General features: G+C 36.7%; 5 protein-coding genes and 1 non-coding gene across 6 annotated transcripts; 5 read left to right on the forward strand and 1 right to left on the reverse strand.

Annotated features, from left to right (window-relative positions):
• Positions 1–4,011: 4,011 nt before the first annotated feature.
• On the forward strand, positions 4,012–4,741 carry B0P05DRAFT_624423 (uncharacterized protein; the record flags this gene model as incomplete). Its single annotated transcript, XM_051583459.1, has 4 exons — positions 4,012–4,108; positions 4,157–4,267; positions 4,324–4,473; positions 4,524–4,741. 4 exons carry the CDS (start codon positions 4,012–4,014, stop codon positions 4,739–4,741), a joined length of 576 nt encoding a protein of 191 aa, XP_051431111.1.
• A 424-nt stretch (positions 4,742–5,165) lies between these two features.
• On the forward strand, positions 5,166–5,507 carry B0P05DRAFT_590717 (uncharacterized protein; the record flags this gene model as incomplete). Its single annotated transcript, XM_051582833.1, has 1 exon — positions 5,166–5,507. One exon carries the CDS (start codon positions 5,166–5,168, stop codon positions 5,505–5,507), a length of 342 nt encoding a protein of 113 aa, XP_051431112.1.
• Positions 5,508–7,480: 1,973 nt separating this feature from the next.
• B0P05DRAFT_590718 (uncharacterized protein) lies at positions 7,481–8,041 on the forward strand (the record flags this gene model as incomplete). The annotated part of the gene is made up of 3 exons (XM_051582834.1): positions 7,481–7,571; positions 7,618–7,872; positions 7,926–8,041. 3 exons carry the CDS (start codon positions 7,481–7,483, stop codon positions 8,039–8,041), a joined length of 462 nt encoding a protein of 153 aa, XP_051431113.1.
• A 435-nt stretch (positions 8,042–8,476) lies between these two features.
• On the forward strand, positions 8,477–11,952 carry B0P05DRAFT_574681 (uncharacterized protein; the record flags this gene model as incomplete). The annotated part of the gene is made up of 2 exons (XM_051581583.1): positions 8,477–11,563; positions 11,608–11,952. The coding sequence occupies 2 exons, from the start codon at positions 8,477–8,479 to the stop codon at positions 11,950–11,952; spliced, it is 3,432 nt and encodes a 1,143-aa protein (XP_051431114.1).
• A 236-nt stretch (positions 11,953–12,188) lies between these two features.
• Positions 12,189–13,443, forward strand: B0P05DRAFT_590720 (uncharacterized protein; the record flags this gene model as incomplete). The annotated part of the gene is made up of 4 exons (XM_051582835.1): positions 12,189–12,432; positions 12,484–12,956; positions 13,014–13,137; positions 13,346–13,443. 4 exons carry the CDS (start codon positions 12,189–12,191, stop codon positions 13,441–13,443), a joined length of 939 nt encoding a protein of 312 aa, XP_051431115.1.
• A 3,139-nt stretch (positions 13,444–16,582) lies between these two features.
• On the reverse strand, positions 16,583–16,666 carry B0P05DRAFT_t97. Its single transcript has one exon. It is a non-coding gene; the product is annotated as a tRNA-Tyr (tRNA).
• Between the last annotated feature and the right edge of the window lie 6,327 nt (positions 16,667–22,993).

Consider the following 22,993-nt stretch of genomic DNA (forward strand, 5'->3'; position numbering starts at 1 on the left):
CCTGACCCTGACCCTGACCCTGACCCTGACCCTGACCCTGACCCTGACCCTATCTTTGGTCTTGGTTGTCTTTTCTTCTTATTCCCTTATCCTGTTCTCCCTTCTTACAAAATATTTTGGTACAAAATATTTTGTTGTGTTTGATTTTTTGTTGGGTTTTAAATTGTTACTTTTTCAACATTTTTTACTTTTTTCAATTTTTGGTGTGTCTCTAGTGTTTCTCCTTTATAGTTCTCGTCCTTGTCAGGACTCGAACTCGGATCCTCCCTTTTCCTAACACACGCATTTTACCAATCCACCATGCTCCTGCCGCTATCGCTTGCTACCTTTTATTCTATTATATGGAATTACTCGCAAAATGGTTTGGTAAAATTGTACTATAAGATTTTAGCATTCTCTATCTGCTTACGAAGTCTCATCTCATTCGCAAAAAAAGTCGACTCAATATTTCGTTTAATAGACCTACTTATCGTCAACCTTAGGTCTTATGCACATGGAGAGCTACGATTTGAGAGTGGAAATTCGAGTTAGAGCAACTGTGCTGGAGAGATCGATGTACAAATTGTCAGATATGATTGATGCGTAAGTGATTCAGCAATAGTTTCTATCTTTTTATGTATAAGGCTAAGTCATTCTTATAGTCTCTTTGCATCTCATAGAACGCATTTAAGCATTGTGCCAACTCAAACGCTTTGTAACTATCTTCGTCTTCGTGTGGACTCATTGGTATTTATTGCTTCAAATGTCAGTGGTAGTACTAGCAAGGAAGCATTGACAGGGCTGGCTATTATGTCTTATCTACTGTCTTTTTTTGTTCTTCCTCTACAGTCAGATGCCAAATATAGAGTTATCAGAGACATTATTAACACAAGATGATGTATATCCAATAAGTTGTTATTTATTCGGGGTCTATTTACTGTATCTGATGATGACAATCTACTTTGTAATCACTCATTTTTGATTTTAGAGTTAAAGGAATTGTACCCCTCTCTAGCAAACCAAATAAGTAGTCAAGATATAGCTCTTTCAAGCGATCATCTAAAACTACAAGATCACAACTTGTACCGAGAGTATATTCCGCTTTTGAACATGCAACTACCAGCACCTAGTGAACCTTTTGTAGTTGCGATAGAACAATCACAAAACCATTTTTGTGACGAAAGTTCGACATGTCATACATTATCATATACTTTATCTGCGAAAGAGATCTTCAAAAGATTTGGACTTTCAAACTTTGCCGCTGTCCTCTTTTTTCGTTTGTTCATGAAGGAGTATTTTACACACATTTTGCCAAATAAACTCTACGAGGATCAGAATTACAGACCAAAAGCCGAATTTCTTCACACAGACCACCAGCTTGAAACCTTTAATCAAAACCATCATATATGGGTGGAGGTAGAATTTTCAAGCAAGAACCAAGAATCGAAAGAAAAGGCATTCAGCATTTGCACAAAATGATTTTTAATCATTTTTTACCATGCGCCACGGCAAACAATGAACGATCGACTCTAATAAGCAAGATAAAAGCAGGATCATGGGCATACTTTGGATCTAGAGCAGTCTTTCTTACTATGTATCAAGACAGAAGACTATCATTGGTGCAACTAAATGTCTTCCACGCTAAGCTATTCTGCATACTAGACACATTGCGCAATTTTGTACCTGTATGTGGACCAAGAAAGACATATGAAACAAGAAAAGGCATTTGCTTCCGACTTACATCGGAGAGACTTCATGATTATCATACATATTATGTTCGACATTATTTATATGAAGGATATACAGAGGAAATGTCACTAGCATCAATTCAAAACAAGAGTAAGATTGTAGATGAACCAGATATTCCATTATTAAGTATATAAAGAACCGAAGAATAAAAAAAGGGTGATGAGGACGATAACAGACATATTTTTTTATTTTAATCTGTTTTTATCCTAATATACTATTATCCATTTAGGGCTATTTTTTTTTATAAAAGACATGTCAAGTTTATTAAATCATCGTTTGTTTTATCCAATTGTTTTGATACATCTTTTACATATTCATACTTGTTACTATATTTATAAAGTTCTTTTATGGCTTTTTTTGGATTATTATAATTGATTATTTTAAATATATCAAGTAATAACGTATAAAGATCTAACGTTATATCAAATAAGTTCTCTATTTTTTTTATCAATTCGTTTTTTAAATTTTTATTATTTGCTTCTGTATCAACTATATTCGTTATGTCACTATCTTTATCACAGTTATTTCTATTATTAAAATCATTTATAGCTATATTATCTTTTGATTTTTCAACAATATTGTTGTTATTATTTTCACTTGTGTTAGCAATACTATTATTGTGTTTATCGTTTATATTGCTACAATAGTTAGCTTCCACTAATATTCATATCTTCTTTCTTACTACTAATATCATCAGATAATTCTTCATAATGTTTTGACTTTTTTGACTTTTGTTTTTATTTTTTCTGGATTGAGAATCTGATCTTTGTCTTTTAACTTTATACTTAAAAAAGTTTTGATTTTCATCTTTAACGATATTGATTTCGAATGATTTAGTATTAGCGTTAAATGTTATATTTACTTTCTCTATATTATGTTCTTCTATTACTTTCATTATAAACATTCTTTTTATATTTCTGATAAACTCAGTACTATCTAATACTTTATTTAAATCTTCCAAGGTTACGTTGACAATCTTTCCACATATTATTTTCTTTATTTCTTTTTCTCCATAAATGTTCTTTAATATGTAATGTAGTATTTCTTTTATTTCTATTTCTAGGTGAAGCACCATATCTAAATCCATTCCATATTCCTTTAATTGTGTTAGTATGAACACCTGTTTTAGGGTCTTTGAAATGCTTGGGTTGATTAACTGTTGCATGTTTGTATCCTATATTTTTAATATTACTATATCCTTTCCAGCAATTAGTATATATGGTAGTACCTCTTTTAACTTATTTTTTTAATAATCTCATCTATGCTTTCTATGTTTTTTTTAATAGGTAACAGAAACATATTTTTTGTTTTCGTTTCTAGTTTTATTCTTTAATCTGCTTCTTTGCACACCTCCTATTAGTCATACACCTTCAACTTTATGCCCTCTATTATATTTTCTTTTAGCTATTTTACTCTCGTCAACCTCTACTATTTCATTTCTACCACAAATTTCACTACATGGTTTATATAACTGTTTATCTTTTAAGTATGTTCTGAATAATTTAAAATATTTTGTAATTGTTTTTCTATCTATCTCTAAACTTGATGCCAATATTGTAGGAGGTAATTTCTTTAGAAATTCATATAATAGATGTACTTGTATATTAACAGGTAGTTTCATCTTACTGAATATAGTATTTGTTAAAGAGGAAATAGATTTCCTACATTTATAGTTTCTACATTTAAATAACTTTTCTTTAACGTAATAAGCCATATTTGAATTACATTTGCCACACATTTCGTGTTTATTAATAAAGTTATTATCTATCAAGTACTGTATTGCATTATCCTCATTATCAAAGATATGCTTCAACTTTCTATAGGGCTCAATGAACATTATTTTTTAAATATATTTTATCATGAATTTTATATAGATCTGGAATAAAATTTTATTCATTTCGTACACAAATATTATCTGTCAGCTATAATACCATATATCCTTTACTACTACTCTATGAATCTCTTTAAAAGCTTTTTTGGTCCTACTAGGTTTCTTGATGCTTAACTGAAGTTCGTATCTAGTTTATGGTATATGGCTATCTCTATATTATTATCTTTATGTTTCATTATTACTCTCATCTCGGTTGTGGGATGTTGAGATAAAATATTATCTGACTATTAAATTTAATATCTTTTTTTCTCTTACAAGTAAACGTCACTCGAACTCGCCCTCAATACAAGAGAATCAATAGAAGTACCACTGTAGAGAGATCCTCAACACCGGAGTCTGTGAATTCTTCTACCCTTTTTCTTCCTGTTGCGAGTAACCCTTTTGCTCGTACAATGGTTACGAGATTCCCTACAATCTCGCCACCACCAGCAGTTGCTCCAGTTGATATAGTTGCCGTTTTTTTGGAGTCTCAGTTTCAAGGATCTGACTGTAAGTTATTTATCAAAGGGCTTTGTAGCTCGGATATATGCCTCATAGTTTCTAACCGTTATGTTTTTGTACTATTAGTACAGCAAAGAGATGCTATAGACGAACAAGTTAGGTCATTCTCACCAGATATTTCGGTTGGAGCAGCATCTCCCCTTGAAAGTGAGGACTCTTTTGATCCTGTAGCCACATTAGAGGATTGCACTCGCCGACTAGAGGCTATGACCGACCAGAACAAGACCCCAGCGACTCGGAAATCGAGTCGTCTTCTGACAACGGCTCTGATAGCACGTACCGAGTTGATCCTACGGAGTACCATGATATTCAGAGAGCGTATCTTTCAGAGGCTGCACCACCAATGAATAACGGTAAGGTGCTTCTAGACAGTTGACATTTTTCTTACAATGGCTCACTTTAGACCACATCTCGGAGACCAATTTACAGAATTTTTTGTTAATGTATTCTGAAAACTCAACCAGCACTCTTCAAGATGCTATAAATTTTGCAGTAGAGGGATCAGATACATTAGGTCAGAAACTACGCATAGTACAGGATGACTCCCTTCTCGAAAATGGTACACCAAACGAAAAAATAGCTAGTATTGATGCTATCATTGTGGGACCAACAAATCTATAAATATCTACAAGGAATCATGAGCACCATTGCTGAGCCTTTATCTTATATAATAATCAGTAAATTGTATTTGAGCCTTGTTCTTTACTATTCATAAATGGTCATGTAATGATGCTTGAATAAAAGTTCTTCTCTCTTTACTTTATGTTTTATTCTACTTGATCTATTGAATAATTTTCTTTCCTAAGTGTTACTTTATCGTCACTCATACATTTTGTATCAAGCACTGCTTCTTCAATAAAATTATGGCAATGATATGAGTATAGTGAGTGCTTTTCATCCTATTAAAAATCGTTTTTTAAAATGTCAAGTGCAGCAATCCGGTAAGTCTGATTTACATTGTCATTGGATTTACTAATCCAATCGTTCTTTATAAAAGGTACGTTATTTGACATTTCAAGTTTTTTTCTCTTCTTCTTATTCACAAATGGCTAAACAAAGCAAAAAACAGAACAAGGTTACCTGGAGAGTACCTAAAGTGAACAAAATAGACAAGTACCTTTGTTCAATAGAAAATATAAATGCATCCTCTTCTCTTACTACATTTAATGATGGTACAAATGCTGTTGATCCTTCCCTTCCTGCTCCATTGAGCAATTATGAATTGTCTCAAGAAATTGAGGCACTCAAAGAAAGAATAGATTACTGCGAGGATCTCATCATTGATCTTTGTGATCAACAAGAACAACAAGAACAGCAGCAGCAAAAGCAAGCATCTCAAGAGGTCCCTCCTTATGGAAAAATAGTTAAACTTTCCCTCTTAAAATAAACTTTGATGATTTTTAAACTCTTTATGAAAATAGACAAGCATCCGCTGAAGAAGCGCAAGTTAGTACCCTCATCCTTAATTTCCATATTTCAATCAAGCGTATTGTCAATCTTATACACATTGAGAAGTAATAAAAATCAGAACTCTGTGTATAGGTTAGACAAACCAAATCCATCCTCTGCTTGTAACGACATGATGATTTTTTTATTTCGTAATTCACTGCTCTGTCAAAATTGCTAATACATGCGGCTTCATTGTTCAGAGATGTAATATTCTATTCTTCCATTGAAGTATTCTATCGCAAGCTGAGGGTATCAATTGTCATTAAAAATCCATTCAAACAAATGCACTGTATCATCATTCATGTTTGACGGCCAAGAAGCTATGGTTACTTTCATTTCTTCGTGTAAAATATTCTTTTGATATCTACCTCTCACTATTTCTTCATTAGTACACGCGCTTGTTGAAGGGGTGGCATTCTATCTAGAGTTAATGGCTACTGTGTCTGTGAAAGTCTTCATTGTGTTAGATGAATAACATGAAGCGCCAAAAACAACATCATCGGGTGCTCTTTTCATAGTTTTAAACGTGCAATTGTTGACCTGTGTCATTTCTCTGGTTGCTTGTGGTGATTTCCTGTATGAAAAGTATCGTCTAGGGCGATTTGTGATGAAAAAGAAAAAAAGTAAATTTTTGACGATTCTGGACAGGTATACCCCTTTGATTTTTTTTCACAATTACAAATGCGATTTTCAATCAACTTTTTCTCGATTAAAAGTCAATAAAATCAAGCACGTAGATATGCGTTCGATAGCTCTGAGCTATGGCTACTCTACGGTGGCTCTGGTTTTTAGAGTGTAATATGAAAGTTGTTCCCAAGGGCCAGAAAACATCAAAACAGTTTTCTGGCTCTGGTGCAATTCTTTAGCGCACAATCTCTTAATATTTCTACATCAACATGTTTGTCTATAGCCGCCCTACAGACTTTGTTATTATACTAGCTTCTCAAAACGTCTTTATGAAGGACTTTCCCGTGAACTCTTGTTTTATGATCCAAAAAAATCAAAAGATTTCCCATTAAAAATTAAAGCCCGCTCCTTTTTTGTTTCTTCTTTGGTTGAAAGTCAGTCTTATTAGGGGCTTATGCACTTCTTTTGTTTGTTTTTAATTCATAAACAAGACGATGTTGAAGTATATAGCTGAAGGAGTCAACTAGTAAGACCTAGGTCTTCCCAGCCGTTCTCTCTCATGCACGAATATAAACCAAGATCTTGAAACGAACATACAACGCGATTAGTAGTTCTATATGGCTGTTGAATCATTTATATAAACGAAAATTGCTGGTAAACTGCAAGTAGGATGCATTCGAGGTGGCTTGTTTGTTGATATATATATATATATATATACTTTCTTTAACCTTAGCAAGACCTCATTTTTTTTCTTTTTGTTACTCTTATTTTTGCTGAGAAAATGCTGAGAAGGCAGAGAGAAAACAGAGATGCTGCTGCTGCTCAAGAGATACAAAGGAGTAAAAAAGAAGCTTACAAAAGATTTATTTCTGCCTATGTCTTAGGATCTAATCAAGGTATTTATATATTGATTTTGCCGACATTTGCTCACCTATTCATAGGTTTGAGTGATTTTGTAGACGTCTTGTTGAGTCGAGGCATACGTATCAATGATCAAGGGCTAATGCAAGCCACAAGAGGAAACATAACATATCTTCTACTAGCCCGGTAAATTTTGTAACAAACATTGATCAAGAGGAACAGTAAGAGGCATTCATGCACGGATGATAGCAAGAAAATAAAACGTGATATGGATATATTTTGCAGCAGCTGTATTTATTATCTTTTACTTTATGATGTTGAATTTGGGAATGCTTCAACAAAAAAAAAGGGGGTGATGCCATTTAAAAGCTTGGAGTGTACACTATCAATTGGACAAATTCCCATCTTTTTTGCTTTTTCAAAATGGATTCAGAAATGAATGAAAGAATGAGAGAGAGAGCAGTTACGGATATGAAGCTAGCGTTTGATGCTCTTGACATTCAAACAGATGAAGGTTTTGATCTATTAGACATTAATACTCTAACTTGAGCTTTCTAAAGATATGGAACTGTTTGTCAAAGCACTGAACAGTGCAGGGATCAAATGGCAGAATGGACAGATCCATTGGAACTCTTTTCGCTATGCTTTCAGTTTGAACACTTTAGATCAAAGAAATCAGCATGCTACATTGGTGTCTCCTGATGTTATGTTACCTAACGCCCGTTTTTTTATGTTGGAATCGACAAGAACTGCACCTATTGTTGTTCAATCAATTAATCAAGGAAGCACACGACGAGACAGAAGAAACAGAACAAGTAGCGAACAATCTGGAGTTGTTGAAGCGGATAACAACTCGCTATATTCACAGGAACCACTGCTGATGATTATGCGACTGAAGAATCCATAGCGGATGAAGACTTTGTTTCTGGTGAGGAACAAATAAATGATGAGGAAGATGAACTAGATAGTGAAGAATATGAATAATCTAATTAAGAGCAATAAACTATGCATATCAATATTGCTTCATAAACCAACTTTTGTTACTTTGATTGTTATCTTGGATACAATAGATCTTTATTAATTACTGAATCAGTAATGCTATAAGATATACGGATGATGTGCATTTTTTACTGTTAACACAATATCAGTTACACTGTTAGCATTCTAGCTGTTATCTTGTCATCAATAGTTCACGATGGGCTATCCCTTCTTGGTTTTGTTGAACGCAAAACAGATATGACTTGGAACATTACTGCGATCAGTTTAACAGTGAATACCAGGAACCAATAAGCATCAAGCACCAATGAACATTACTATGTATATCAAAATTATTATTATTGGTGATGCGCTTAGCCAAGTCAAAAATCAGATCAGAATCAAATATTGAAGCTGCTTCCTTTTTTTCTTCTGCTAATAACAATGAATAATAACAACCGTCAGGATTCTACTGAAGATTTAACCAATGCCATCACTGATGATGATACTCAAGAATACATTGTTGAGGAACATGAACCTGAAACAGGTACATTTCGTATGCCTCCTTTGCGAATGCCTACAACTGAAATAAGCGTAACACAAACCTTCCTTGATCCAAATGTACCTGCTGAAGAAACTGAAACTGAAACTGAAACTGAAGCTGAAAGAAGAAACAGGCGAATTTGGGAAGAGCATTATGCAGAGTTGCGTGAAGGAATGTCAGAGAGACTCGAGAGAGAAAGACGTCTTCAAGAACGCAGGCAATTTCTTAGAAGAATCAGAGGACAAACATTGAACCAAAGAATAAGAAGAAGTAGAAGAAGGCCTCGTCCTTCGGTACCCAATCAACCATTCAGTTCACATCAGGAGCAAGAATTGCAAGAGTTAATAGAACGTCTGATCATAACTAATCCAAGAATAAGGGTGAGAACTGATCATACATCAAGAGGTAGAGCTGAGAGTTTAATATCTACATGGCCTTCAGCGGAAGAATTGCCACAAGAACAGCCTGAAGAACAAACAAGCAGGAGAAGACGTTTAGTAGCATCACCTTCACCACCTGCCCAAGAGCCAGTAGTAGCTCCTCCTCAAGAAACAGGCAGGAGAAGACGATTAGTGCTGTCACCCTCACCTCCAGGTGAAGCTTCGGAAACTGCCCCACCTAGGCGAAGACGACGAATGCTTGTCGCAACTTCCTCATCATCTGAAGAAGACGAAGAAATGACCGAAAGATCGCCATCGCCTGAAGAGGTTGATCAGCCTCCTACTCTCAACATGCAAGGGTACAATGAGATCTTTCAAAATCTCGAAACTGATGAAGAGCGTATAAACTTCATATTCAAAGGTCAGTATCGCGATCGTAGATACGGCCTTCATCAAGAACCAACAACACCGTTGCAAGGCCTTTTTTATGCTGTAGACATTGATGCTGTGTCTATCCTTTGCCATGAAATCCCTATTGCTGAAGGAACTCCACTCTCCTTGTATATCTTACCAGATTTCAGGCTTGTGGTTAAGCAAAACAAAGGAATATACTATGAAGGAAGACCTCTGAACAAGATTCCTAATATGTATATGGCCAGCTTTGGCCATACAAATCGATTTAAAGTTAATATCTTTTTTCCAAACATTGGCATTGATACCTGTGATGTTCAAAACGAGGCTGTTGACTTCTTTGTGGATCGCATCTTGCTGCCAGCCCTACGTGAAGTTTCTATGCCACAGTCATTGCATCGAATCCCATCTAGTGCGCAAGCTGAAAGAAGCAGAGCATCAAGACGAAGAGGTATTTACTCATTTGATCCCATCTACTACTATGAGAATGAAAACATGGACACACTTGCTGCTTGTATGCGTCGTCAAATACAAAATGTAAACGCGACGGACAACAGATATGAGTCATATCATGCGTTTGATAACTTCTTCTTTTTTGTTTATACTTACGGTAACAAGAGCGAAATTGAAGTACATCAAGAAGCTGATAGAGCCTTTTATCAACAGCAATTTACCAACGCTTTCAGTGACTTGAACTATCATACCATAGATCCAAGAAATGTATTTTTAGATATTGGCGTGCATATCGGCAGAGAGGGATCAACTGGACTTTGGTTGCTAAATAACAACAATTCTCCCGTGCTTGATTTGTATTTTGAGCAAGTGAATCGGTCAGAAAAATATCTTCGTTTGGACAGATTCGCACATATTACTAACATTGGTGGTTGCTCATACAGAGCTCATATTCCTGGTGGTGTTGGCCATCATCGCTTAATAAGACTCCAATGCTACCATACCATGAAAAGTCCCTATTATGCGAGAGACTCGTCTGGGTACCGGCACAGTGCTTTTGATCTTACTGCTGATCAGTTGTATAAAAATACTGAGCTTGCGATCAATACAATGCATCAAGTGCAACGAATCTTGATGGAAAACCAATGGTCAACTTACCCAGCTCGTATAGAGTTCAGTCTTAATATGGATAATGCTTTTAACCTCTTGATCAATATGGACGCTGAGATAAACCGTATCTTGAACAGTCGGGAACCGTTGATAACTTTTATAGATACCCAAACTGTCTCCTTGTTCATTGTCAATATGATACACTCGTTGTTGTTGTATTATCAGAGTGTTGCAAATCAAAGAGGTTTGATCAACACAGAGCAAAGTTTGACTACGCTTGCACTGATTTCGTATTACTACAGTGGTGTCTTATCTCGGCCATATGATTACAGTTACTATAGAAGATTGATTCAACTTTTGAGTCGATTGCGATCTCCAGTGGGATCATTGTTCCAATTTGATCAAGAAAATTTTGAATTCAATCTGGAAACTCGTCGTTGGGAAATAACAGAGATGTTGGATATGGATCAGCTGTTACGAATCTTTTACAAGTCAGCACTAGACATTCGTAGAGGCACCACTGCTCGAGATCGCTTTGCGCCACCGCCACTACGTCAGTTTACGGCACCTACTGAGCAACAAGTTCAACACGAGCCTGTTTTACGACAAAGATATACTGAACCTCTCGTTCAATTAGTAGATCGGGCATTTCCTCAAGAAGAAAGAAGAAACTTTCGAGTGAGAGTAACTCGACTTGCACAACGACCTCCACCACGCGACTATACAGCTCCGAACGTGCAACAAGATCAGCCCGGACTTCCTTTACGTCAGAGAGGAACACTCTTTGCGCCACTGCCTACTAGTGACTACACGGCTCCGACCCAGGTACAAAGTGTAGAGATATTTGACATTGGGCAGTATCAAGCTGATCCTACCGCACCAATATGGCCATTGATATTCGAAAGAGAAGCGTATAATCGTAGTACTGGGCAATTTCGTTTCTATGTCAATTTGATTCAAAGGGAAGGTATCACACAGAAAGTAATTGACACTCTCTTGAGTTGTCTTGCCTTTGAAATATTTAACTTGCACACGCCTGCTACAATTGCAAACTGCTTGGTTCGAGGCAAACAAGTAGAAGATATCACTTTGAGGGTATTACAGTCAGAGGATCAGTTTAATGCCACTTTCAATGTAAGTAAGATACTACTATAAAAGCTTAGGTTAAACATGATTAGGTCAATACAGTTCATATTGTAGATGCCACTCTGCTCGACTCTGCCAAAGACATTTTCCCTGACCCCTCAACTAGAGATATTGCGACTTTATATGTACAAACAATCTCTTCAGCAGCAAGAATCAAATATGTCCACTGTCGAGTCGCCTATCTTTATATGATAGCCAATTTTAATTCAGGTGGTTTATATACTGAAGCTCAAGAGTTTCATAAGCTCGTTGTAGAAAGAATGCAGGCCGTGTTTCGTTTTTTCCCTGTTTTTAGAAGCGACATCAACCTTCTTCGATTTGGTATTATAAGAGGTGTTAATCGTTTACACTTCCACAGAAATACTACATTCATTTAAGTATCTGAATAAACAATAAACTGACAAGCATCAAATGCATTTTTTTTTTTTTACTTGAAGCTATTAAGCAGTCTCTATAAGCCTTCTTTGGGTTACTTGAAAACAAATCCTACCTTGGGAATTTATTGTCGCTTCATTGTCTATATATCAAAACATTCGCCCAATGAAGATACTATTGTTCAATTCAACTATAAAGTTGAACAGATTTAGCTTTATCTCTCTTTATATTTGTCAATATGAACCGTGCTCAAGATTTTAAAAACAAAATCCACAAATTTTTTCATTTCGGTGGTGTTATTGAAGCCATCACAGATAGAATCGCGGAACTCACCTTACAGCAAGTAGGAACTGATTCTATTTTGACAGATGAGGAAATCAGGCTGCTCCGTGATAAAGAAAGATTGATGCGCTTTAAAAATGCGGCTGACAGTCTTACTGGTATTTCATTTGAAGACTTTTTTGACTTGCGTGGAAATGAAGGTATATCATTGCTGTGAAAAGGATGAAAAAATAACTGGAAGATGACATTAGGTGATGACAATGATTTCTCCGATGGACCACCCTCGACCTTTCCTGTTGCTGAGCATGAAATCAGGCCAGCACCACAGCCTGTGCCAACTTCACCTGAGAGAGAAGCAAGAGAAAGTGATCAGCAGCGCCAAATACCACAAGCAGGTCAGCCTTTTCAAACTGCATTGGAAAGAGTGACAGCAGCAAAATATAGTGATCAGTTTGAAGATCATGTTCAAGAAGATGAAAGGCTATTTGAAATTAGGGTGATACCTGAGCTGCTGGATGAAGCACCCATCCATGTTGTTCAACATATAAATATGTTTCTTCGACATGGTGTGATAGAAGAAACTTGCAACACACTTTTGCGGTATTATGCTCGCAGTATCCCAAATGCTTTGACTTCTGTTAACAATTACACCTTGAATCGACAATTCCCTGATACTCAAATGCATCATTTTGCTTCGATTAACAATTTATTGACCCTTTTTGATGTAAGTTGTAATGGTATACATGATTAAAAAGTCGTTAAAAGTTATATTTTAAATTAGGAAACAAGAGTCCATTTTTCTGCACCAAAAAATGGCAATTTCAGAGAACGTATATCAGTCATTTTTCCACCTCCTGCACCAGAATTGGAAGGCCTTTTACATGAATTGGCTAATCCTAGAACTGGTGAGTCAACAAAAAAGAGCGAGAGTATTTGCTCATATAGTATACTGTGATATAATCACTAATAAAATGGTCAAATCAATAAGTCGATTAGAACCAAAAACGGTCAATAAAAGTTCTTCTTTATTGAAGGTTATATTTTGTATTGTATTTATACTGTTTGTATGATAGTTGATTATCCTTAACTTGGGACTGAGTGTGTATACACTAGCTAATCGGTTGAATGGATTAAGGTACACAAGAACTGGGTACATGATCGGGGCACAGACCTCGTCTGCCGTTGGTATTGATGCAGATGTCAATTTGTGATTATGTGATGGTCTGATCTTTAACATGTTTAAACTAAGGTAGAAGACATCCATCGAAGCTGCGGATAAAACTGTGATTGAAAGATATATTCATACATGGCATTAATGCTTGGTCTTTTAAGGCATAACTAGTGTAAGAAAGGATGAATAATGCTGTGTATACAACAGTTTCTCTAAAGGCAACTTCCTTATACGAATCAAATTCAGCTTAGTCTTTTTTCATCCTCTATTGAATACTTGAGGTTTAAACCTCCTCTTATTTGGATTGTACATATGAGGAAAGCTGTATCCAACCTCAGTTGGCTGTCTTTGTTCAGAAACCCTATTATTCGCGACAAAGCTTATCTTATTATCGTATGTTATATCTATGCATATACTTTTATATATGCTCACAATATGGCCTAGTAACTAAGGGCGATGCTTTACGGACTTACATCTCTCGGAGATTAGAATACCTATGTGCACCCTAACTTTGAAAGTCAATAACTTTTCTGGAAGTACTCGCAAATTGATCAGATAGAAACTCTACCGTAAAATGCTAGTACTCTCTATCCTTATACAGTATTTTCGGGAAGTATTCGTGCACTAGTAATTTTTCGTTTCGTGCAATAAAAATAAATAAATCGTGCGGACTTGGAAAACAATTTCGAGCAAAAAAATTAAAGTCATGGTGCAAAAGTAGAAAAAAGTTGGATCAAAAAATTTATGCATGGTGCACGAAATTAATGTTTATTAGATTGGCTTTCTGTTCAAACAATCATCAAACATAGACATAGAATGTCTACAGAACCCCTTCAAGTCGCTCAAAAGGACTTTGTTACAGGCGTCTGTTATTTTGGAGGTGAGTGTTTCCTCTTTCAAAAGTTTCTCTCTTTTGACCTTGCTCTTGCAAACAGCCCAAAATTCTTCAATAGGGTTAAGGGTTGGTGAATATGGAGGAAGGTAGACGCAGCCATATCCTCTGCTTTCTATATACTTTCTTATGTCTTGGTGCGTATGGATAGGCGCATTATCCATGACTATATAGCTATCCTTGAAGATCTCGTGACGATCCAAAATATCCAAGGTACTAGCAATAAAGTTGAAGTAATGGCCAGTCACTGTTCCTCCTTTGCCCTTGTTTGCGACAGTTGAGTTTTTTCCTGTCAACTTTCTTTTCTTTGCGGGCTCCGCTACCTTGGGCTGTTTGATCTTGATATTGACAACACCGTGAGCAGATATAGCACCAAGAATAGTCGTGGTCTTTGCCCTTGTCTTTGGGACTGTGACAATGGCCGGATCACCTTTTTTAGACCAACCATAAGAGCGCTTCAAGTTGATATGGAATGCAGATTCATCAATAAAAACGCAGTTGCTCATATAATCCATGTCAGTTTCTTCCCAGTGTTTCACCCATTGATATCTAGCTTCAATTTTCTCAGGAGAATTTCGCTCAACTGAATAAAGCTTTGCTCGCTTGAAGCTGAGATTGCACTTTGTAGTGACAAACTCATACAAAGCAGTCTTTGAGATCTTCAGATCCTCAAAGCTACTCGTAAGACACTCCATCATCTCTTCCAAGACCATTTCAGGCCTTTCATCAATAGCTTCAATCAGACACTCCTTATGAGCATCATTGAGGATTGCAGGTCTTCCAAGCTTCCGCTTACCATCTACAACCCTTTCCATAGCGACCTCACTGTCCTTTTCCAAGCTCGCCTCTCCTTGCTTGAACCATGTTTGTGCTGTCGTTGGTGGTATACCAAGCTGTTTAGCAGCACCTCGGACACTCATATTCTTTTCATACACTAAGTGAAAGAAGTTACTCTTGTCCTCAGGTTTGTACTTCCGATAGGTCTTCTTAGAAATCCCACCAACATCTCCCGCAATAGGGTTTGTGGTGTTGCTTTCAGTCTTCATAACAACATCTTTGGCTGCTTTTTCAGGAGGCTTGAGATCAGTGTACATTGCGAAATCTGTAACATCTCCTAAGGGGTAAGCTTCGTCATCCACTTCCATTGCAAACTCAAGATGCTCTTCTTCATTCTCATTTGTTAGGTTTCCGTTTCCATCTTCATAAACAAAGTTACTCATTTTCAACTACGTAGAATATAAAATTGCACTAAATAAAAACTATTTCTGACCCAACTTTTTTCTACTTTTGCACCATGACTTTAATTTTTTTGCTCGAAATTGTTTTCCAAGTCCGCACGATTTATTTATTTTTATTGCACGAAACGAAAAATTACTAGTGCACGAATACTTTCCGAAAATACTGTACGAAATTTCATCTTGTTTGCATAAAAAATGTTGGGTCTGTATTGTGTTACTCTTTATCACATTACACACTAGCACATGTTACTCATTTTACTTGTTAATCAGCAGACGCTTGAGATATCGTACCACTTCTACAGAGATTCATAAACTTACTATACTTGGACTGCTATTATTGCTCTTTTGCAAATCCAGCATGAATACTTTAGAGTATATATAGATACCAGAAAATTCAACTTAGGTAAAGACAATCACATCCACATTTTCCCTTAGGTCTTACTTGTATTGTCTTATACTCTAAAACTTGACTATTACCATATCATTTGTCCAATTGGGTCCCTTGGCCTTGCATCACATCTGGTCATTGTAAGTTATGTTACATTATATCTTCTTATTTTCTTTCACATATACAAATAACATAGTCAGACGATATAAAACCTGAGAGAAATGTTTAGATATGTAAGTCACTAGATCTTTAAAATTTTTTAATGATTCTATAAGATAATATTTAATTTTGAATGCAAATTTTAGTTATGAATTAGATGTTACTTAGAACATAACAAGTAACCAACATTTCCACTATGAATATAAAGGCAAGATCGTACTTATGCCTTATATTTAGTGTAACACTAAGATAAAACAGTGATTTTAAATGTTTTGGTGCTCATAACTTATAACTTGCTGTCTATTACTCTGCTATATTTATTAGTTTATATACCTACAAACTACTGCGATCTCTAGCTTTGTCTTATAGCACTATAAGAAAACTATAACCATGTGCTAAGTTACAAAAAAAAATGTGCCAATAATAACGAAAAATAGTAATGTCTTTTTTTTGAAAAACAACACCAAAGACAACGCACTCTTAACAAGAGTTAAAAAAGATTTCCGGCCTACCAGATTCGAACTAGTGACCTAAAGATGTCAGATACAACTACAGTCTTCCGCTCTACCAACTGAGCTAAGGCCGGTCCTCTGGTCCTCCTCCTTTTTGGTCGGTGCTGGTTCAGTTACTGTATGCAATTGATGTACTTGTACATCCTCTTGCAAATATCCGCCCTGATCAAGATCCTGGTGATCGTTGGCTCCCTCCTCTGGTCTCGTCATAGACGAACTATTTTTGTCATGTCTTTCCTCTGCGCTGCCACGGTGGTAAGTGATTATCAAAGTTCCCAACCGTTGGTCATGCCTTTGGAATCATGCAAATCTACAATACTCTTTCTGTCTCTGTTTCTTTTCTCTTCTACTTTTTTTCCTGTTGTCTGCTTTCTGTCAGGTTTTTTCGCTCTATCTCCTTTTTTCTCCTTTTTTTGAAAACTGTTCATACAATTTGGCATTATGCTCCATAGAGTAGCCCATATAATTGTTTATTAATAAAATATAATCTTTAACCTGAGCTAAGGCCGGGCACTTATACTGTGAAGTTGATAATTAAATTTCGAAGTTTGATTTCAAAATATTTTTGGATGACGTTGCAACTACTTTGATTGGATCGTTGCCTGAAATCAATTTCTACTGCCAAAATATAATCACTCAAGATCGCTTGAAGCAACCCATACTATTTCTAAAAATGAAAGGCAACCTGAACACCAAAGAAGTTTCACAAATGTTTACATTTAAGCGAAAAAGATCACCTCATAATTGCAAATCTTCTCAAATCAATCATTTGATCAATTCAATTTTTGTCAAATGATATTCTAAATAACAAAATCATATGAAAAAGAGATACTGAAAACATATAAATATCGATATATTTTTCTAAAAAAAATAAAGGAGGTCTCATCTTATCATCATCTTAAGTCAAATAACAAAAAAGGATCATTCATGTTATCCTCGATTTTGTCTTTCAGTCAAATCTCGTAAATCTATATTTGACATTTCCTCAAGTAAGAAAAAGTATTCTGGTATATCTTAGTTTGAAAATCGAATCTGTCTGTCTGTGCTTCAAAGGAAGGGAAGAAGTTGAAAAGAAATTATCGTCTGGAAGTTGGAAAACATTTGGCTTAACTGTCTCATATAACTAGTTGCTCTTGGGTAGAACACACTTGGTAGTTATTTGGAGAAAAATTTGAAGCATTGGTTAACATGTCTATACTTTAGTTATATTTTAATTCTTATATTTGTCGTCTATATATTTGTTTTGTTATTATTATCATTTGTTGTACTGGATTTGTAAGTGAGAGTCCTTTGATGAGATCATGACCATTTACATTGTGTAAATAGGCTTTTTTGTTGATCCGCGTTTGATCTGCTAACACCAGAACTACAATAAACAACACCCAAACTAGGACTGAATACTCAACATTATACCGTGACAATACTGTTGAGTTAATATTCTTTTAAGCTTTGTATACAATAGTAAAGGTCAGGTGACGACAGAATATTTTCTAGCCAATGATATTACTGGGAAAATATTGTAGAAGACAGTGACGTCTGTGTATTGATAAAGTAAGTATAAAATCTTTATTTATTGAGATATTTCATGTTACACCAAACGAAAAAATTATTCGCGCATTTCTGAAAAAAAGATGTGCGTACTTTTAGAAAAATAAATCGCACAGAAAAAAAAAGAAAATTTAGCAAAGTATTTGAAGAAAAATTAACATGCTTGTGTATGCGCAAAATGCGTGAGTCTACTAAATAGATCTGCGTTGAAGGCAATCTTCAAATTTGGCAGCAGAGTATCTACAGAAGCCTTTAAGATCAATGTACGAAATTCTATTGCAAGCATTTGTGATTCTCGAAGTCAATGTCTCCTCTTCCAAAAGCTGTTCCCTCTTGAGTTTGCTTTTGCAAGCCAACCAGAATTTCTCAATGGGATTAAGCTCAGGCGAGTAAGGGGGAGGTACACGCACTTATAGCCTCGGCTCTCAATGAGATTCTGAATATCTGGTTGCCTATGAATAGGAGCATTGTCCATGATCAAATAATGATCACGGAATTCCTCATGACGATCCATGACATCCAAAACACTGCTGATGAAATTGAAGTAATGTCCAGTAACTGTACCACTGTTACTGGTCACTTTTGCATTCGAACCTCCTGCTACTTTTCTTTCTCTGATGAGGGTAATGCTCTTGGTCTTCTTACACTAATGTTAACAACACTAAAAGGCGAGATGGCACCCAAAATGGTAGTAGTTTTTGCTCTTGTTTTGGGCACTTTCACGATCGCACGCTCGCCTTCTTTGGACCAAGAGAAATTTTTCTAAAGGTTGATATGGAAAGCAGCTTCGTCAATGAACACACAGTTGCTAGTGAAGTCCATATCTGTTCTCATCCGTCTCTTCACCCACTGATAGCGCTCTTCAATTTTTTCAGGGCTGTTTCTCTCGAAAGCTTGGAAACGAGCCTGCTTGAAGGTAATGTTACACTTATCCTTGACAAACTTGTTGAAACCGCTTTTACTGATATCGAGTTTGCCAAATTTTTCCGTCAATACGTCAAGCATGTCGTCCAATATAACGGAATTTGTGTTCTCGTCTGCCCATTCGATCATGAAATCTCTGTGATCATCAGTTAAAATGGGCGGTCTGCCTACAGGTCTTCCACTGCCTGTAGCCCTTTGGATATACCCTTGAGAATCTTTGTTGTTCTCGGCTACCAAGCCTTGTGCTGTTCGAACATTAGTGTTGAGGGCCAAGGCAGCTGCACGAACACTCATCCCTTTTTCTTCGACAAGAAAAAAAAGCTTTCCTTTTTCAGCATCCTTGTAGTGCTTATATGCTTTTGTTCTCGCAGGTGTTTGCTTCAGCTCTGCAGGTAACTCAGCTTTCTTTTCGATCCCTTTCTCGGGAGGCTTAAATCTGTGCATTCATCGTAGTCTGTTACGCTTTCGACTGGATACATCTCGTTGTCAATTTCCATTTCAAACTCTACAACTTCGTTTCCTTCAATGTCATGTTGGTTTCCTAACCCGTTGTCAGGAACAAGACAGACCCAAGAATACTTTATAGGCAAGATGAGCTTATCAATTGGCTAGAAAATATAAAGATATTTATTATATTATGCGTTGATAATATAACTGACAACAGAATAACTAAACTATTTATATTAATGTTGAGGTAGCATGGAATATATGTGAGGAAGGGGCTAAGTCATAACATGACGAGGCTTGGCAATGCGTTCTACCTCATGACCTGAGGACTGAGTCATTTGTACATGGGAAGGTGGCATTGTTTGTCTTGGCATTGTTACCTTAAAACTACGCCATGGATGCTGGTAACTAGATGCTGGTAGCTTGATGCTTGAAACTAAAGGTTGGAACACTGAGATAAGCGTGCTAAGGTTAACAAGGCTTGCTTGGTTTATGACACCCGTCCAAAAATAATATTATTTATTTTCGTAATAAAATGTTGAGAAAAAGAGCTGGAAAACTACGCCATTTTTTTCTATTGAATATGCTACTTTTTTCTTCAAATACTACGCTAAATTTTTTTTCTGTGCAATTTATTTTTTAAAAGTGCGCACATCTTTTGTTTCAGAAATGCGCGAATAATTTTTCCGTTTGGTGTACCTGTGTATTGATAAAGTAAGTATAAGATAAAGTACTTACAGTTATCAGTTGCACAGTATTTATACTTTTCTATTTGAACGAAATATATGATCTAAGTCTGTAAGGTAAAGTATCATCGATGACGAGTCTGATGTAAGCGATGATATTGTAACTGCCTTCCAAGGATTAGGTTCAAGCGGACTTTCTTTCTCTTTCAATTGTTTGACGTTTGCGGCTTGAACCTTCTCTTATTTGGGTTATACTTGGCTGACAAGTTATGCTCCACTTCTATTGGTTGCTTTTTATCTTCTTTCTCCATTTCCACTACATTACCCCCCTCTTGGCTTGATGTTCGTCCTCGAACTTTGGCATTGTTGGGGGCGAGTTTTGTACTGATATCAATGAGAGATGGAGCCTTGATGTCAGTTTTGGGAATGGATGGATGATCTAACGATGCGGATGCATATTCGAATTTTTCTGTTTCAGGGTCTTCAATTTTGATACCAATTGTCAGGAACAAGACAGACCGAAGAATACTTTATAGGCAAGATAAGCTTATCAATTGGCTAGAGAATATAGAGATATTTATTATATTATAAGTTGATAATATAACTGACGAAGAAGTAACTCAACGACAGAATAACTAGACTATTTATACTAATGTTGAGGTAGCATGGAATATATGTGAGGAAGGGGCTAAGTCATAACATGACGAGGCTTGGCAATGCGTTCTACCTCATGACCTGAGGACTGAGTCATTTGTACATGGGAAAGTGGCATTGTTTGTCTTGGCATTGTTACCTTAAAACTACGCCATGGATGCTGGTAACTAGATGCTGGTAACTTGATGCTTGGAACTAAAGGTTGGAACACTGAGACAAGCGTGCTAAGGTTAACAAGGCTTGCTTGGTTCATGACAGAATCTCCTCTCTTAAGGCGAGCTCCGCGAGGCTCCGTTGGTCTATCAGGATGGCTTTTATGAAACTTGTCAATGAGTTGCTTGCTGTTGGTGAGATTTTGAGCTTTCTCCCAAGTACGATCCATAGGTGAGTAGCCTTTCCAATGTACTAGATACTGCAACTTGTTATTCCGAACCCTGGAGTCAATAATTCTCTCCACTTCGTATTCTTCGTGATCATTTACAATAATTGGCGGTTGTTCTTCTTGTTGGCGACCGGAAATCTTGTCCTCCTTGTAGGGTTCTAGGAGGCTGATATGAAATACATTGTGTATGCGCATAGTTTGCGGTAGTTTTAGCCTAAATGCTCTTGAACCTATACTTTCAATGATTGGGAAAGGGCCTAGCCGCTTGTAATCTAACTTGTGAGTTGGTCTTTCAGATCGGATGTGTTTCGAAGAAAGCCAGACTTTGTCTCCTACTTTGAGTTTTGGGCCTTCTTTCACATACTTGTCATAAAACTCCTTATGTTTTTCTTGTGCTAGAGAGATATTGAATTTCATTTCCTCGTGCGATTGATGTAACTTTTTAATGCGCTCATCTGCGAGAGACTTGTTTCTATTTGAGCGAGGTAGGGTAACAGACAGCCGAGGATGGTAGCCGTAGACAGCAAAAAAGGGTGAGGTTCCAGTAGAGCTGTGTGACGCATTATTATAAGCAAACTGGGCTATAGGCAGATATTCGCTCCAATCAGATTGTTGATAGTTGATATAACAACGAAGGTATTGTTCAAGAATAGAGTTGACGCGTTCGGTTTGACCATCAGTCTGAGGGTGAAAACTTGTAGATAAGTTTTGTTTTACATTTAGTCCTTTCAGTATCGCCTGCGTGAACTTGGAAGTGAAAGTGACTCCTCGATCTGAGACTACGTCGTCCGGAATACCAAAAAGACAGAAAACGTTGTTGATGAATAGGGTAGCTGTTCTTTCTGCGTCGACTTGCGTGTCCGTTGGTACAAATATAGCCATCTTTGAGAATCGATCAACAAAAACACAAATAGCATTGTATTCTTTCGATGGTGGTAACTGCGTAATGAAATCAACTGATACTGAGGTCCATGGGGAGTCTGGTATAGGAAGAGGTTGTAAGAGACCGAAAGGTTTATGGCTACTACTTTTGTTTCGGTGACAAGTCTCGCATCCTATGACATAGTCCTTTACGTATTGTCGCATTCCAGGCCAATGGTAGTTGCGAGCTACTAATTCAAAAGTTTTTGCAATGCCAAAGTGACCCGCAGTTGCAGAGTCATGACACTCAGACAGTATAAGTCTTTTTACTTCTGGAAGGTCGGGTACGCAAATAGAACCATTGTAGAAGAGAATGTCGTTCTCTATATTATAGTCAGGATTCTCTTCAATTTTCTTGGCTATTTGTGAAAAACTCGGGTCTTGCGGTATACCACGCTTGATCTCGTCTAGTATAAAGTTTTTTCTTGGTTCCATGATTGATCCGCTGATTGTATTCAGGAAGATGTTTGGCTTTAATAGTGTCATGTTCGTTTTTCCTTTAGGGGTACCCTCCACAAAAGGTTGATCCTTACGGGACAAGGCGTCTGCCGCAGCATTTTGTTTGCCAGGGCGATAAACAATCACGAAGTGGTAGTCAGCGAGAAATTCAGACCAGCGAACTTGACGACGATTCAGTTGTCGAGTAGTATTAAAATACTCCAAGTTTCTATGATCTGTGTAGACCATCGTGGGCTCTTTCGAAAATTCCAAATAGTGTCGCCAATGTTTGAAGCAAGTTACAATAGCCAGAAGCTCTTTGTCATATATGGGGTAGTTACGTTCAGCGGGCAATAGTTTTCGGGAGTAGTAAGCGATCGGATGAGTAGCACCACTCAGGT

The sequence above is a fragment of the Gilbertella persicaria genome, assembly GCF_025201335.1.
Source record: "Gilbertella persicaria strain CBS 190.32 chromosome Unknown B0P05scaffold_48, whole genome shotgun sequence".
Classification (NCBI taxonomy): domain Eukaryota; kingdom Fungi; phylum Mucoromycota; class Mucoromycetes; order Mucorales; family Choanephoraceae; genus Gilbertella; species Gilbertella persicaria.